Below are 14,999 nucleotides of genomic sequence, written 5' to 3'. Positions count from 1 at the left end.
AAATTCAAAAACCATGCGATGAAGTATTGAAGAGTGTGCTATTTTATATGAGGAATGATATTTTTATGGATGTACAGTGGAACATGTTAAGTACTTTTATGGTAATTGTTATGCAGCTTTAAAGGTAATTTTTTTAGAAATTAAAAATAATTACAAACGTTTTTAAGAATGACAAAAGTAAAGAAGTTGAAGTAGATTAATATTAATTTACTAAATGAGGTAATTAAGTGTTTAAGATTTTTGTTATTTTCAGCCTGTTGGAGCTTTAGAACCAAAGTGAGTAGTAAACAGTTTGTGCTGTATGTTCTGTTTAACAGTCAGCACTTTATATAGGAACTGAGTAAGTCTTGGTCCTTCCTACATTTTACTTTCAAATGGTTTATTTCTCATTTTCAACTTAATTTCATCATATTTTATTGGTGCAATGAACAAATATAAAAGAGAAATGATAATGTGAGAAATTAAATCATTGTATCTGGAGCAAATGAAATGTGCAATAATGTTAATATTTTAAATAAGACAGAGATATTGTAAAAAATTACTGAGCTATATGAACAGGAGTGTCAAATTGTTAAGTCAGCAACAGGAGTCACTGTGTACTTACATCCCATGGGGGATCTGTCCTTAATGTGTTGTCTAATGTGCAGTGATGCTATAACTAGTACTGAAACAGTATTTTTACACTTTGTGTTTCTGTGTGGGTACAAACTGATGAGGTCTTTACTAATTATATACTGAATCGATCTTCTGTATATAAAGATAATTGGAAATGAAAAAAAAAAAAACAACCTGGTGTTAAAATGGAAATGGCATAGAAAATTAATTAATTTGAAAAAAAAATTATGTAGGATCTCTGTCTTTAATGTGCTGTACATTGCTATTTAATGCTATAATTAGTAATCCAATGGAAGTTTATTCACTTTACGCTGCTAGGTGGGCAAAATGTTGAAATCTTTACCTAATATATACTAAACTGATCTTCTGTATATAAAGAGAATTGAAAATGAATCTTTACATGAATGGAAGGGGAGAGGGAGCGGGAAAGGGGAGGGTTGCGGGCGGGAGGGAAGTTATGGGAGGGGGGAAGCCATTGTAACCCACAAGCTATACTTTGGAAATTTATATTCATTAAATAAAAGTTTAATAAAAAAATTTTATATAAATGGAAAAAAAAGTGTTTATATTCTCATTAACATTTGTTTCAAGTAAGATGAGAATGTGTTCCTGGGTTAGTTTTCCCAATGACTAGTGAGTTGTGGTTTATTTTCAGGCCAAAGTCCACTTCAGAGATCTGGTCTTGGATCTCACAAATGTTTGCTGATGGTCATCAGAAACGCACATTGAGCCTGGGCCCCGGAAATACAAATCAAACCCATGGGTGAGTCAGCTGGATTATTTTCGCATTATGACAATATAAATGATATAGATGACAGATTAAACACTGAGCACTCTGTCATGTAAAATTTGTTAACAAAGTAAGATTTGAAATCTGGCCAAGAAGACTCAGCCTGAATTTGAATTTGTGAGTACAGCTTCCACACCAAAGTACAATAACCATGAGATTTACAAAATCTAGGAATTGAGTGTTTTTCCTTGTTTTTGAGCTTATTCTTATGAAACATTGTAATCTTTATCATAATTTTAGTTTGCCATTAATATTACTCTAAATTCTAAAATCTATGTACTTCACGTTGTTGTGAAAGTGTTTCCTTAGCTTAAACAGTATGGAATAAATGACATGATCGAAAGTTTTGCAAGTGTCCCAAGAATTTATTTTTTTAAAAAAAGCAGCATAATCTTCAGATCATAATTATTCTTTAAATTAAATATTAAAAGAGAGCCCACAGTTCTTGAAATTCTTAAAGGGTTTTCATTCAGAAAAGTGGTTAATATAAATAGGACAGGAAAAATTCTTGGTCTGCCTATGGATTTGGAATCTTGCATAAAGGCAAGGTAAATGTTACAACATGCACCCACATGTGTTGCCTGGATGCTGAGTGACTGAAAATCAATTCTGTTTGATTTAGCTCCTTCCTGTTCGAGGGACAGTCTTTGAGCGAACAGTGTTGACATCTCTTGAGAGCTGGTGAGAAAGGCAAACTCTCAGCCACCCCAACATTCAAATCTGGGTTTTGTAAAGATACCCAGGTGGTTGATACGCACATAAAGGTTTGGGAAGCCCTGATCCTGGTCAGTAGGAGGCTAAAGCTTGGCTTGAAATTTCAGAGCAGTGTGGCCTCTGTAAAACCTATGCCTGCCAACAATTCTTATTGTTTATTTTTTCATTCTTTTACAGAAAGAAGAAGAACATAGGCTTTTGAAAAAAAAAAAACTCATAATATTCACAGGGCAAAGAAAATGAATTCACCAAACCTTTGGAACCAACCACCGGAAGTCCAATTTTGTTTTTCTTTGGTTAACAATTCGTGCCCTAAAAATGTGAGGCCCATGCTGACTGCCTGCACCATGTATGTGGTCATGATTGGTGCTATAGTAATGACCATGCTGGGAAATATGGTTGTGATCATTTCCATTGCTCATTTCAAGCAGCTCCATTCCCCAACCAACTTCCTGATTCTCTCTATGGCCATCACTGATTTTTTGCTGAGCTGTGTGGTCATGCCCTTCAGTATGATCAGGTCCATTGAGTCCTGCTGGTACTTTGGAGATCTCTTTTGCAAAATCCACAGTTGCTGTGACATCATGCTCTGCACCACCTCCATTTTCCACCTCTGCTTCATCTCAGTGGACCGTTACTATGCTGTTTGTGATCCTCTGCATTATGTCACCAAAATTACCATCCCCGTCATTGAGTTATTTCTGCTCATCAGCTGGTCCATTCCCATCTTGTTTGCCTTTGGCCTGGTATTCTCAGAATTAAACTTAATTGGTGCAGAAGATTTTGTTTCAGCCATTAACTGTACAGGTTTGTGTGTGTTGATCTTCAATAAGCTCTGGGGGGTACTGGCCTCCTTTATAGCTTTCTTTCTCCCTGGGACAGTCATGGTTGGGATTTACATACACATTTTCACAGTAGCCAGGAAACATGCTAAGCAGATTGGCACGGGTCCTAGGACAAAACAGGCTGGGTCAAAAATCAAAGTGAAGGCATCATCCAAAAATGAAAGCAAAGCCACCAAGACGTTAAGCATAGTCATGGGAGTGTTTGTTTTGTGCTGGCTGCCCTTTTTTGTCTTGACGATCACAGATCCTTTCATTAATTTTACAACCCCTGAAGGTTTGTACAATGTCTTCCTGTGGCTGGGTTATTTCAATTCCACTTTCAATCCCATTATATATGGCATGTTTTATCCTTGGTTTCGCAAGGCACTGAAGATGATTGTCACAGGAATGATCTTCCGCCCTGACTCTTCCACCCTAAGCCTGTTTCCTGTACACGCTTAGGGAGTGCTTCCCATTCACCAACATTCTTCCCTAGCAGGAGAAATTGAATGTTTTTCTCCTCAAACACTGGGTCGTGCCTTGATCAATTGGAGTAATGGAGTCTGAAGTAGGAACAATACATCTAGCTCTTCAGCTATACAAAAACTATCCAAGTGGTTCATTTATCAACTTTTGGGAAAGACACTTGCAATAAAAAACAAGTCTTCTTAGAGGTTGTTAATTCTAAATTTACAAAATTGAAGATTTAGAATTTTACTCCTTTGGCTTAAATCAAATAAGGATTTTCTCACTAAAATTTCTAAATTGTGTAGCTCGTTTTCACAGTTACATGTAACTGAGGTTATCTAAATCTTTCCTGAGGTTACTATTGCTTATTATGGGAGGGGGAGAAAGTTCGAGTGTATTGGAAATCCAAGTTATGAAGTGTGTGATAGAGAAGGATAGAACAGAGCAGACAGTTGTAGTAACTTCCAGTAGTATAGATTCTGACTTAAACCTCCTTTCAGATAGAACTGATGTGAGTGTTGCAATAATTTGGTCAAATTAGACTGTCTCCACACTTGATCTTAGCCAAAAGGCCGAGAAGCGATTAAATTAGACTGTCTCATTAAGTAATAAGAACAAATAAAAAGTCCAGGAAAATATTCTTCCTATATGCTTTATATATATAGATATAGATATAGATATACATATATATATGCCCAGACCACATGCATATATGCATATACATACATACATACATATATATATATATATATATATATATGCATGTGGTCTGGGCATGTGTTCTGGTGTCTACATGCCAACATGTTTGAATATAGTAATTATTCACCAAGATTGATCTTCATTCACAAAATTTAAGTTCTTCCTCTTCCTTGCCTCCACCAATCTTTCTTTTTTTTTTAATTTTATTTTTTTATTATTTTTTTTTTAACCTGGGACCCAAACCTTTATTTCGAAGTTAATGCTCACAGCTCCTGTCCGTCTAGATTTGAGCTTGGCCTGCTCAGTCAAGCCTTTTTCAATCTAGCTCTTTAAGACAATATATCCGGCCAGTGCCGCGACTCAATAGGCACACCGGATTCTGTCCCGGCTGCCCCTCCTCCAGGCCAGCTCTCCGCTGTGGCCAGGGAGCGCAGCGGAGGATGGCCCAAGTCCCCGGGCCCTGCACCCCATGAGAGACCAGGAGAAGCACCTGGCTCCTGCCCTCGGATCAGCGCGGTCCTCCACCAATCTTTCGAATATCTATTGCCTCAACGAAAATATTTTCTCTGAGTCTATTTTGTCTTTCTCTGTCCTATACCTTAAGCTTATTTCACCAAATTTTGTTCTTTATGAACTTTTTAAAAAATCTTTCATACCATCTCTCTGGCACTTCTTAAGCAAGAGCTGCTTTGTCCTTTGAGGACATTTGAGAATGTCTTAGCAAATCTTTGATGTTCACCACTGGGGATAGGAATCTGTTTTCATATAGTAGTAGAGGCCAGGAATGCTTTTAAGCATCCTATAATGCATGGGATAATCCCATGCAATGAAAAATTATTTGACTCAAAATTTCAGTACTGTCATGATTGAGAAATTCTCTTGTGATCTTGTCTTACAACTTCAATTACCACCTCCATACAGATTTCTCTTCTATAATTTATATTCAGTCTTATTTCCTCCAGATTCAAGTCCTCGTTGTGGTCATCCATGAGGTATCTTTTTGGATGTTCCACCAACATCTTAAACTCAGCATATCCAAGTTCTTCCTTTTATGCCAACATCACCACTCCCAGACCTATATATACTGATGCCTGATTTGCATGACTTAGCTGTATACAGATGTGCTGGCTTTTCAATCTAGATCAGAAGCTTCTTGTGTGAGAGACTGTGTTGTAATATTCATTTTTATATCCACAGTGGCCTGATACTTTCTCATAAAAATCCCTAAATACATCCACTGAATACTTGAAACATAAAATTTTAAGGAAAATAGAAGAAAATGTTTCAAATTTAAAGAAATAAATAACAATTAGAAAACAAAGCAAGGTAGAAAACTGGGGGCTGTTTCTATTGGAAGGGAAGATGGAGAAGATATCTTATTTGTAAAGAAGAAATTAAAATGGATTGAATTCCTATTCTCATAGGCTCTTGGTCACATGTGCACAATTGTACTAGGGAACTTGGGGACAATGCCAGTAGAAGCACATATTAGAAAATGATTCAGGCCGGCGCCGTGGCTCAACAGGCTAATCCTCTGCCTTGCGGCGCCGGCACACCGGGTTCTAGTCCCAGTCGGGGCACCGATCCTGTCCCGGTTGCCCCTCTTCCAGGCCAGCTCTCTGCTGTGGCCAGGGAGTGCAGTGGAGGATGGCCCAAGTGTTTGGGCTCTGCACCCCATGGGAGACCAGGATAAGCACCTGGCTCCTGCCATCGGAACAGCGCGGTGCGCCAGCTGCGGCGCGCTACCGCGGCGGCCGTTGGAGGGTGAACCAACGGCAAAGGAAGACCTTTCTCTCTGTCTCTCTCTCTCTCTCACTGTCCACTCTGCCTGTCAAAAATAAAAAAAAAAAAAAGAAAATGATTCATAGGGGCAGAGTTGTGGCTCAGTGGGTTAACGCCCTGGCCTGAAGCACTGGCATCCCATAAGGGTGCCAGTTCGAGACCCGGCTGCTCCTCTTCCAATCCAGCTCTCTGCTATGGCCTGGGAAAGCAGTGATGGATGACCTTAGTCTTTGGGCTCATGCATCCTTGTGGGAGACCTGGAGAAGGCTCCTGGCTCCTGGCTTCAGATCAGCACAGCTTCAGTTGTTGCGGCCAGTGGAGAGTGAACCATCGGATGGAAGACCTCTCTCTGTCTCTCTGCCTCTCCTCTCTCTGTGTAACTCTGACTTTCAAATAAATAAATAAACCTTAAAAAAAAGAAAATGATTCATTAACTCGGAAGCATTTTCAGCACTCAACATGTGCCGCGGACCGGCTCTCGCGGAGTCACCAGACCCGAGGGAGAACAAGGGGCGAAGGCACAGGAGAAACAGGAATCGGCGGGGAAATGACAGACAGACACACACACTTCTTTGAGTATGCTGCTGCTGCAGTTGTCTGCCTGCAGTTTATTGGCGGGAAAACCAGAGTTTATATAGGGAAGCTTACATTGCTGAAGACAAAAGAAATTCCAAGATTACAAAAACTTGTTAAGGCTAATGGGGTTACATGATTAACTTTACAAGGGACACAGGGAGACATTGTGGTGATGATTCGCAGTCCTACTTTTAAGAAAAGGTAAAGGTTAGGTTACTAGTTAACCTCTCATTAGGAGAACCTGCGACAGGGGAGTTATCAGATGGTGGTGCTTGTTAGCCCAAGTCCCATATATCACCTATGTAAGATTGAATGTAGCTTTCTCATCCCCATGCTGCCTAAACCTTCTGATAACCCGGAGCCTAAATCACACCTCAGCTCTCTAAAGCTCACACCTCAGCTCCCTTTGTTTTATCTTGTCTAGGGTGTGCTGTTTCTTGTCAGTGTTTAATGCCTCCTCGTAAATTGCCCTAATGACTGGTGGGCCAAAGTCTAAAGTGTTTTTTGTTGATTTTTGTGAAATGCTTATTGGCACTACTTGACTCCCTTGTTTCTAATCATGGTGCACTTGTCCTAATGCACTACGTGGCATAACTACTAAATACAAAATCACTATTAATGTTGAGACACATTGCTTTATTAACCAGCAGTAATTAGGTCTTCCACTTCTTGTTACGTAGCCGAAAGCCTTTACGACCGTTGGCTACACAGAAGCCGCTCGAGGCCACACCCCACAGGGTTCTCGCCTCGTCCCTGCAGCTGTGAACCCCCGACGCAACAAAAGTTAGCTACGCAGGTGTTACAACAGCTGTGGGTCCAGCAAACATGAAGCATTCGCAACATTCAATACACATCATGTTTATGTGGATGTAGAATGACTATAGAAATAATGTGGGTTTTTTTTGCTTTTCTAATGTCTCAATAATTTGGGTGCTTTATAGCAAAGTTTGATCATGTCAAAATATTACTGATCATTGTATAAATTTAAAGATTCTTTGAGAAATTTCTTAAAAAGAGATATTAGCTAGAAGTTCATTTGCAGCCCAATAGAACATACTCACAACCTTAGAATCTGTTTATATGTGTCGGGAGCAATTTGTTCATCAACTTTTGCTCATTATTGCAGGCGTAAAGTAGCTTTTCATAATAATAACTTTAACATGCTGATGAATTACAATTCTTGCAGTAATATCAGGATACTTGCTTAACAAAACTCTCCTTCCATCCTCTAACCTGGCCAAAAGACATCACACTCCACATATAATACCTTCATCATAAAATTTCTAATATTTATGTTCATAAATCCTAAATGTTTTATGGACGTTTTTGCTCTTTTCACTACCCTTTCTCCTTCTTGTGTGTGTGTGTGTTTGTGTGTTTGTATGGAAATTACTGCTTATCCCAAAACACTTTTAACATCTCTGTTGAGATGAAAGTTCCTAGTACTTTCTTGATGTATGTGTTCTGTTGAATATGTGTAGATTCCCAAGGCCAGTATTTTTGATAATTTGAATATAATATTTTATGTCCTGAGATATTTCATTAAATTATTATTATCACAGAACAGTAAATTACTATTATTGCATAATAATATTTGAAGTCAAAAATTATATTTTGAAATATTTAGCAGAGCACTGTGTCTTCTCTTCTGGTGGCAGTAATTTAATCACTTAGGATAGTTCCTCTATGCCTAAGTATGAAGGCAACATTTGGAGCCTAAGTCCCCCTTCTTTTTGAAGAGACAAAGGGATAGGAGGAGTTCCTCAGGCTTCAAGCTTAGTAATCTCTTTTCCAAGACTTGATGAGGCAATAGCCAGCCTTATGGAGGCAGCAGCATTTTACAGTTTTCTTTCCATGATAAGTCTCCCTGCTTTTTTGGCAATTCACCAAGGATGTTTGTACTGCTTAATCCAAGGGACTGAATAGGAGGGGCATCCATTTAGTCAATACACACAGATTTAGCTTTTAATTCTATCTATTCTTAGTACTAGACATTTGATCTTATTTATATGATCCCTTTAACACTTTATCCTATTTATATGATCACTTTAACAATTAAGATTGCATGTTTACAGACAGCCTTTTTCTTTGGCAAGATGGCAGAGTACGACTTGACTACTCGGATCGTGCACTTTTTGGACCGGCATCTGGTCTTTCCGCTGCTTGAGTTCCTCTCCGTAAAGGAGATATATAATGAAAAAGAATTACTACAAGGGAAGTTGGATCTTCTTAGTGATACCAACATGGTAGACTTTGCTATGGATGTATACAAAAACCTTTATTCAGATGATATTCCTCATGCTTTGAGGGAAAAAAGAACCACAGTTGTTGCCCAACTGAAGCAGCTTCAGGCAGAAACAGAACCAATTGTGAAGATGTTTGAAGATCCAGAAACTACAAGGCAAATGCAGTCAACCAGGGATGGTCGAATGCTGTTTGATTACCTGGCAGACAAACATGGTTTTAGGCAAGAATATTTAGATACACTCTATAGGTATGCAAAATTCCAGTATGAATGTGGGAATTACTCTGGAGCAGCAGAATATCTTTACTTTTTTAGAGTATTGGTTCCAGCAACAGATAGAAATGCTTTAAGTTCACTCTGGGGAAAACTGGCTTCTGAAATTTTAATGCAGAATTGGGATGCAGCCATGGAAGATCTTACACGATTAAAAGAAACCATAGATAACAATTCTGTGAGTTCTCCACTCCAGTCTCTTCAGCAGCGAACTTGGCTCATTCATTGGTCTCTGTTTGTTTTCTTCAACCACCCGAAAGGTCGAGATAACATTATCGATCTCTTCCTTTACCAGCCACAGTATCTTAATGCAATTCAGACAATGTGTCCACATATTCTGCGCTATTTGACTACAGCAGTCATAACAAACAAAGATGTTCGAAAACGCCGGCAGGTGCTGAAAGATCTTGTCAAAGTTATTCAACAGGAATCTTACACCTATAAAGACCCAATTGTAGAATTTGTTGAATGCTTATATGTTAACTTTGACTTTGATGGGGCTCAGAAAAAGCTGAGGGAATGTGAATCAGTGCTTGTGAATGATTTCTTTTTGGTGGCTTGTCTGGAAGATTTCATTGAAAATGCCCATCTTTTCATATTTGAGACTTTTTGTCGCATCCACCAGTGTATCAGCATTAATATGTTGGCAGATAAACTGAACATGACTCCAGAAGAAGCTGAAAGGTGGATTGTGAATTTGATTAGGAATGCAAGACTGGATGCCAAGATTGATTCCAAATTAGGCTACGTGGTTATGGGAAACAATGCAGTCTCACCCTATCAGCAAGTGATTGAAAAGACCAAAAGCCTTTCTTTTAGAAGCCAGATGTTGGCCATGAATATTGAGAAGAAACTTAATCAGAATAGTAGGTCAGAGGCTCCTAACTGGGCAACTCAAGACTCTGGCTTCTACTGAAGAGATGTAATGAAAAGATGAAAAAAACTACAAAATAAAGATGAAATAATGAAACCATTGTATAAAAAGTGAAATACATTTTAGAAATGACATATTGAATATAAATTTTGGAGAATTTGAATAAAATTGGCCATGGTTTATATTATTTTGATGTGAAAAAAAAAAGATTGCATGTTTACAAACCAGCTTAATGGAAGTTGGAGTCCATGACGAGTTTTTAAACTGCACCCTTAGAAGTAGTCTGTAGGATGCATGCAGAACTATACAGCTTTATGGTTACAAAATTCCTTCTCCATGTCTTATTCCCAGTTTTATTTTTTTACTGAAATCTATTTTCTTTTTTTTTTAACTTTTATTTAATGAATATAAATTTCCAAAGTACAGCTTATGGATTACAATGGCTTCTCCCCCACCCCAATAACTTCCCTCTCATCCGCACCCCTCCCATCTCCTTCTCCCTCTCCCCTTCCATTCACATCAAGATTCATTTTCAATTCTCTTTATATACAGATCAATTTAGTATATATTAAGTAAAGATTTCAACAGTTTGCACCCACACAGAAACACAAAGTGTGAAGTACTGTTTGAGTACTAGTTATAGCATTATATCACAATGTACAGCACATGAAGGACAGAGATCCTACATGAGGAGTAAGTGCACAGTGACTCCTGTTGTTGACTTAACAAATTGACACTCTTGTTTATGGCATCAGTAATCACCCTAGGCTCTTGTCATGAGTTGCCAAGGTTATGGAAGCCTTTTGAGTTTGGCGACTCTGATCATATTTAGACAAGGTCATAGTCAAAGTGGAAGTTCTCTCCTCCCTTCAGAGAAAAGTACCTCCTTATTTGATGACCTGATCTTTCCACTGGGATCTCACTCACAGAGATTTTTCATTTAGGTCTTTTTTTTTTTTTTTGACAAAGTATCTTGGCTTTCCATGCCTGAAATGCTCTCATGAGCTTTCCAGCTGGATCTGAATGCCTTAAGGGCTGATTCTGAGGCCAGAGTGCTGTCTAGGACATCTGCCATTCTATGAGTCTGCTGTGTATCCTGCTTCCTATGTTGGATCGTTCTCTCCCTTTTTTATTCTATTGGTTAGTATTTTCAGACACTAGTCTTGTTTATGTGATCCCTTTGACTCTTAGTCCTATCATTATGATCAATTATGAACAGAAATTGATCACTTGGACTAGTGAGATGGCATTGGTACATGTCACCTTGATGGGATTGTATTGTAATCCCCTGGCATGATTCTAATTCCACCATTTGGGTAAGTCTGATTGAGCATGTCCCAAATTGTACATCTCTTCCCTCTCTTATTCCCACTCTTATATTTAACAGGGATCACTTTTCAGTTAAAATTTAAACACCTAAGAATAACTGTTTGTTAATTACAGAATTCAACCAATAGAATTAAGTAGAACAAACAAACAAACAAAATACTAAGAGGGATACCATATTAAGTTGTTCATCAACAGTCAGGGCAAGGGCTGATCAAGTCACCATTTCTCATAGTGTCCATTTTGGAGAAACCCTGCAAGATATTGGCACTGGCAAAGACTTCCTGGAAAAGACCTTGGAGGCGCAGGCAGTCAAAACCAAAATTAACTATTGGGATTGCATCAAATTGAGAAGTTTCTGTACTGCAAAAGAAACAGTCAGGAAAGTGAAGAGGCAACCGACAGAATGGGAAAAAATATTTGCAAACTATGCTACAGGTAAAATATTAATAACCAGAATCTACAAAGAGATCTAGAAACTTCACAACAACCAAACAACCCACTTAAGAGATGGGCCAAGGACCTAAATAGACATTTTTCAAAAGAGGAAATCCAAATGGCCAACAGGCACATGAAAAAAATGTTCAAGATCACTAGCAATCAGGGAAATGCAAATCAAAACCACGGCGCGGCGGGAGCGGCAGCCGGGCGGCGGAAGCGGAGCCGCGCGGCGGGAGCGGCAGCCGGGCGGCGGAAGCGGAGCGGAGCCGTGCCACAGAATCTCGCCAGCGCGGGAACCAACGGAGGAGGGTAAGACCTCAGAAACCCAAGACATTGAGGGGGGAGGGAAACAGAGGCCTCACCCTTCACTCAACAAGCAAAACAAAGAGCACTGCGATTTTACATATCTAAAGCGCAGCCAAACTCAATAACTTTAGCAAAACTGGAGAACACATTGAGGGCTGAATAAACTCTTGGTGTGGTCCCAGAGGTAGATCAAATGAATACTCACAGAGGCCAGATTTCAACTACCCTCAACTCCACTCCCAACTGAGTCAAAAAAAAAAAAAAAACCATAAATTATCTCCAACATGCCAAACAATAAACATAGAAGCCGAGGTAACAAAAGCAAGGAAGACACTATGACGCCCCCAAATGAGAAAGACACGCCAAAGCAAGATTATGAAGATGAAGAGACAGAGGAAATGCAAGAAGCAGATCTCAAAAAAGTGATAGGAACATTAAGAAATTCTCAAAAACAAATTCTTGAACTACAGAAAACCTTAATGGACAAGATAGAAAATCTCTCCCGTGAAAATGAAATAATAAGGAGAAATCAAAATGAAATGCAAAAACTAGTAGAACATAAAACTGAGATAGTGACAAAAAACCTCAACGAAATGAAGAACTCAATAGATCAAATGGCAAACACACTAGAGAGCCTTAAAAACAGAATGGGTGAAGCAGAAGAGAGAATATCGGAATTAGAAGACAGAGAACAGGAAAGGAAACAGTCAAATCAAAGAAAAGAAGAAGAAATCAGAAATCTAAAAAACACTGTCAGGAATCTACAGGATACTATTAAAAAACCCAACATTCGGGTTCTAGGAGTACCTGAAGGCATGGAAAGGGAGAAAGGATTAGAAGGCCTTTTTAGTGAGATACTAGCAGAAAATTTCCCAGGTTTGGAGAAAGACAGAGGCATCCTAGTACAGGAAGCTCATAGAACCCCTAATAAACATGATCAAAAGAGAACCTCACCACGTCACGTCATAATCAAATTCACCACAGTGAAACACAAAGAAAAGATCCTAAAATGTGCAAGAGAGAAACGCCAGATTACTCTCAGAGGATCTCCAATTAGACTTACAGCTGAATTCTCACCAGAAACCCTACAAGCCAGGAGAGAATGGCAAGATATAGCCCAGGTACTAAGAGAGAAAAACTGCCAGCCCAGAATATTATATCCTGCAAAGCTCTCATTTGTGAATGAAGGTGAAATAAAGACCTTTCACAGCAAACAGAAATTGAAAAAATTTGTCGCCACTCGTCCAGCCCTGCAAAAGATGCTTAAAGATGTATTACATACAGAAACACAGAAACACGGTAGCCAATATGAAGGAAGGTAAAGGAAGGAAACACCACAACAAAAGAACACAGGAATCTCAAACCAGATATTAGAAAATATCTTTGGCAAATGGCAGGGCAAAGTTACTCCTTCTCAATAGTCACATTGAATGTTAATGGCTTGAACTGTCCAGTTAAAAGACACCGATTGGCTGATTGGGTTAAGGAACAAAACCCATCTTTTTGCTGCTTACAAGAAACTCATCTTTCCAACAATGATCCATACAGGCTGAAAGTGAAAGGCTGGAAAAAGATATACCATGCCAACAGAAATGAAAAAAGAGCGGGCGTAGCCATCTTAATATCAGACAACATAAACTTTACCACAAAAACTGTCAGGAGAGACAAAGAGGGACACTATTTAATGATTAAGGGATCCATTCAACAGGAAGATATAACAATTATCAATGTATATGCTCCGAATCACAGGGCACCAGCTTATTTAAAAGACTTGTTAAGGGACTTAAAGGGAGACCTAGACCCCAATACAATTGTACTGGGGGACTTCAATACTCCACTCTCAGAGATAGACAGATCATCAGGACAGAAGATCAACAAGGAAACAGCAGATTTAAATGACACTATAGCTCAAATGGATCTAACAGATATCTACAGAACATTTCATCCTACATCTAAGGACTTTACATTCTTCTCAGCAGTATATGGAACCTTCTCTAGGATTGACCACATACTAGGCCATAAAGCAAGTCTCAGCAAATTCAAAAGAATTAGAATCATACCATGCAGCTTCTCAGACCACAAAGGAATGAAATTGGAAATTAGCAACTCGGGAATCCCCAGAGCACGTGCAAACACATGGAGATTGAACAACATGATCCTGAATGAACAATGGGTCATAGAAGAAATTAAAAGAGAAATCAAAAAATTTCTGGAAGTAAATGAGGATAACAACACAACATACCAAAACCTATGGGATACAACAAAAGCAGTGTTAAGAGGAAAGTTTATATCAATAGGTGCCTACATCAAGAAATTGGAGAGACACCAAATAGATGAGCTTTCAAGTCATCTCAAGGATCTAGAAAATCTGCAGCAAACCAAACCCAAACCCAGCAGAAGAAGGGAAATAATTAAAATCAAAGAAGAAATCAACAGGATTGAATCCAAAAAAACATTACAAAAAATCAGCCAAACGAGGAGCTGGTTTTTTGAAAAAATAAACAAAATTGACACCCCATTGGCCCAACTCACTAAAAAAAGAAGAGAAAAGACCCAAATCAATAGGATCAGAGATGAAAAAGGAAACATAACAACAGACACCACAGAAATAAAAAGAATCATCAGAAATTACTACAAGGACTTGTATGCCAGCAAACAGGGAAATCTATCAGAAATGGACAGATTCTTGGACACATACAACCTACCTAAATTGAGCCAGGAAGACATAGGAAACCTAAACAGACCCATAACTGACACAGAAATTGAAACAGTAATAAAGGCCCTCCCAACAAAGAAAAGCCCAGGACCAGATGGATTCACCGCTGAGTTCTACCAGACATTTAGAGAAGAACTAACTCCAATGCTTCTCAAACTATTCAGAGCAATCGAAAAAGAAGGAATCCTCCCAAATTCTTTCTATGAAGCCAGCATCACCTTAATTCCTAAGCCGGAAAAAGATGCAGCATTGAAAGAGAATTACAGACCAATATCCCTGATGAACATTGATGCAAAAATACTCAATAAAATTCTGGCCAATAGAATGCAACAACACATCAGAAAGATCAT

General features: G+C 38.7%; 2 protein-coding genes across 2 annotated transcripts; both read left to right on the top strand.

The window, feature by feature from the left end:
• The first annotated feature begins 1,328 nt into the window (after window positions 1-1,328).
• Window positions 1,329-3,405, top strand: LOC133757114 (trace amine-associated receptor 4). Its single transcript, XM_062187724.1, has 2 exons — window positions 1,329-1,378; window positions 2,297-3,405. The coding sequence occupies exon 2, from the start codon at window positions 2,359-2,361 to the stop codon at window positions 3,403-3,405; it is 1,047 nt and encodes a 348-aa protein (XP_062043708.1). The 5' UTR covers window positions 1,329-1,378; window positions 2,297-2,358.
• Window positions 3,406-8,560: 5,155 nt separating this feature from the next.
• LOC133757113 (eukaryotic translation initiation factor 3 subunit E-like) lies at window positions 8,561-10,011 on the top strand. Its single transcript, XM_062187723.1, has one exon. It carries the CDS (start codon window positions 8,565-8,567, stop codon window positions 9,900-9,902), a length of 1,338 nt encoding a protein of 445 aa, XP_062043707.1. The 5' UTR covers window positions 8,561-8,564; the 3' UTR covers window positions 9,903-10,011.
• Window positions 10,012-14,999: the final 4,988 nt, after the last annotated feature.

The sequence above is a fragment of the Lepus europaeus genome, chromosome 3 (assembly GCF_033115175.1).
Source record: "Lepus europaeus isolate LE1 chromosome 3, mLepTim1.pri, whole genome shotgun sequence".
NCBI classification, from domain to species: domain Eukaryota; kingdom Metazoa; phylum Chordata; class Mammalia; order Lagomorpha; family Leporidae; genus Lepus; species Lepus europaeus.
This window is presented reverse-complemented; position numbering and strand designations above follow the sequence as displayed.

Coding starts and splice junctions, on each gene's coding strand:
- LOC133757114 (XM_062187724.1), top strand. CDS start 2,359: ATGAATTCACCAAACCTTTGGAACCAACCACCGGAAGTCCAATTTTGT.
- LOC133757113 (XM_062187723.1), top strand. CDS start 8,565: ATGGCAGAGTACGACTTGACTACTCGGATCGTGCACTTTTTGGACCGG.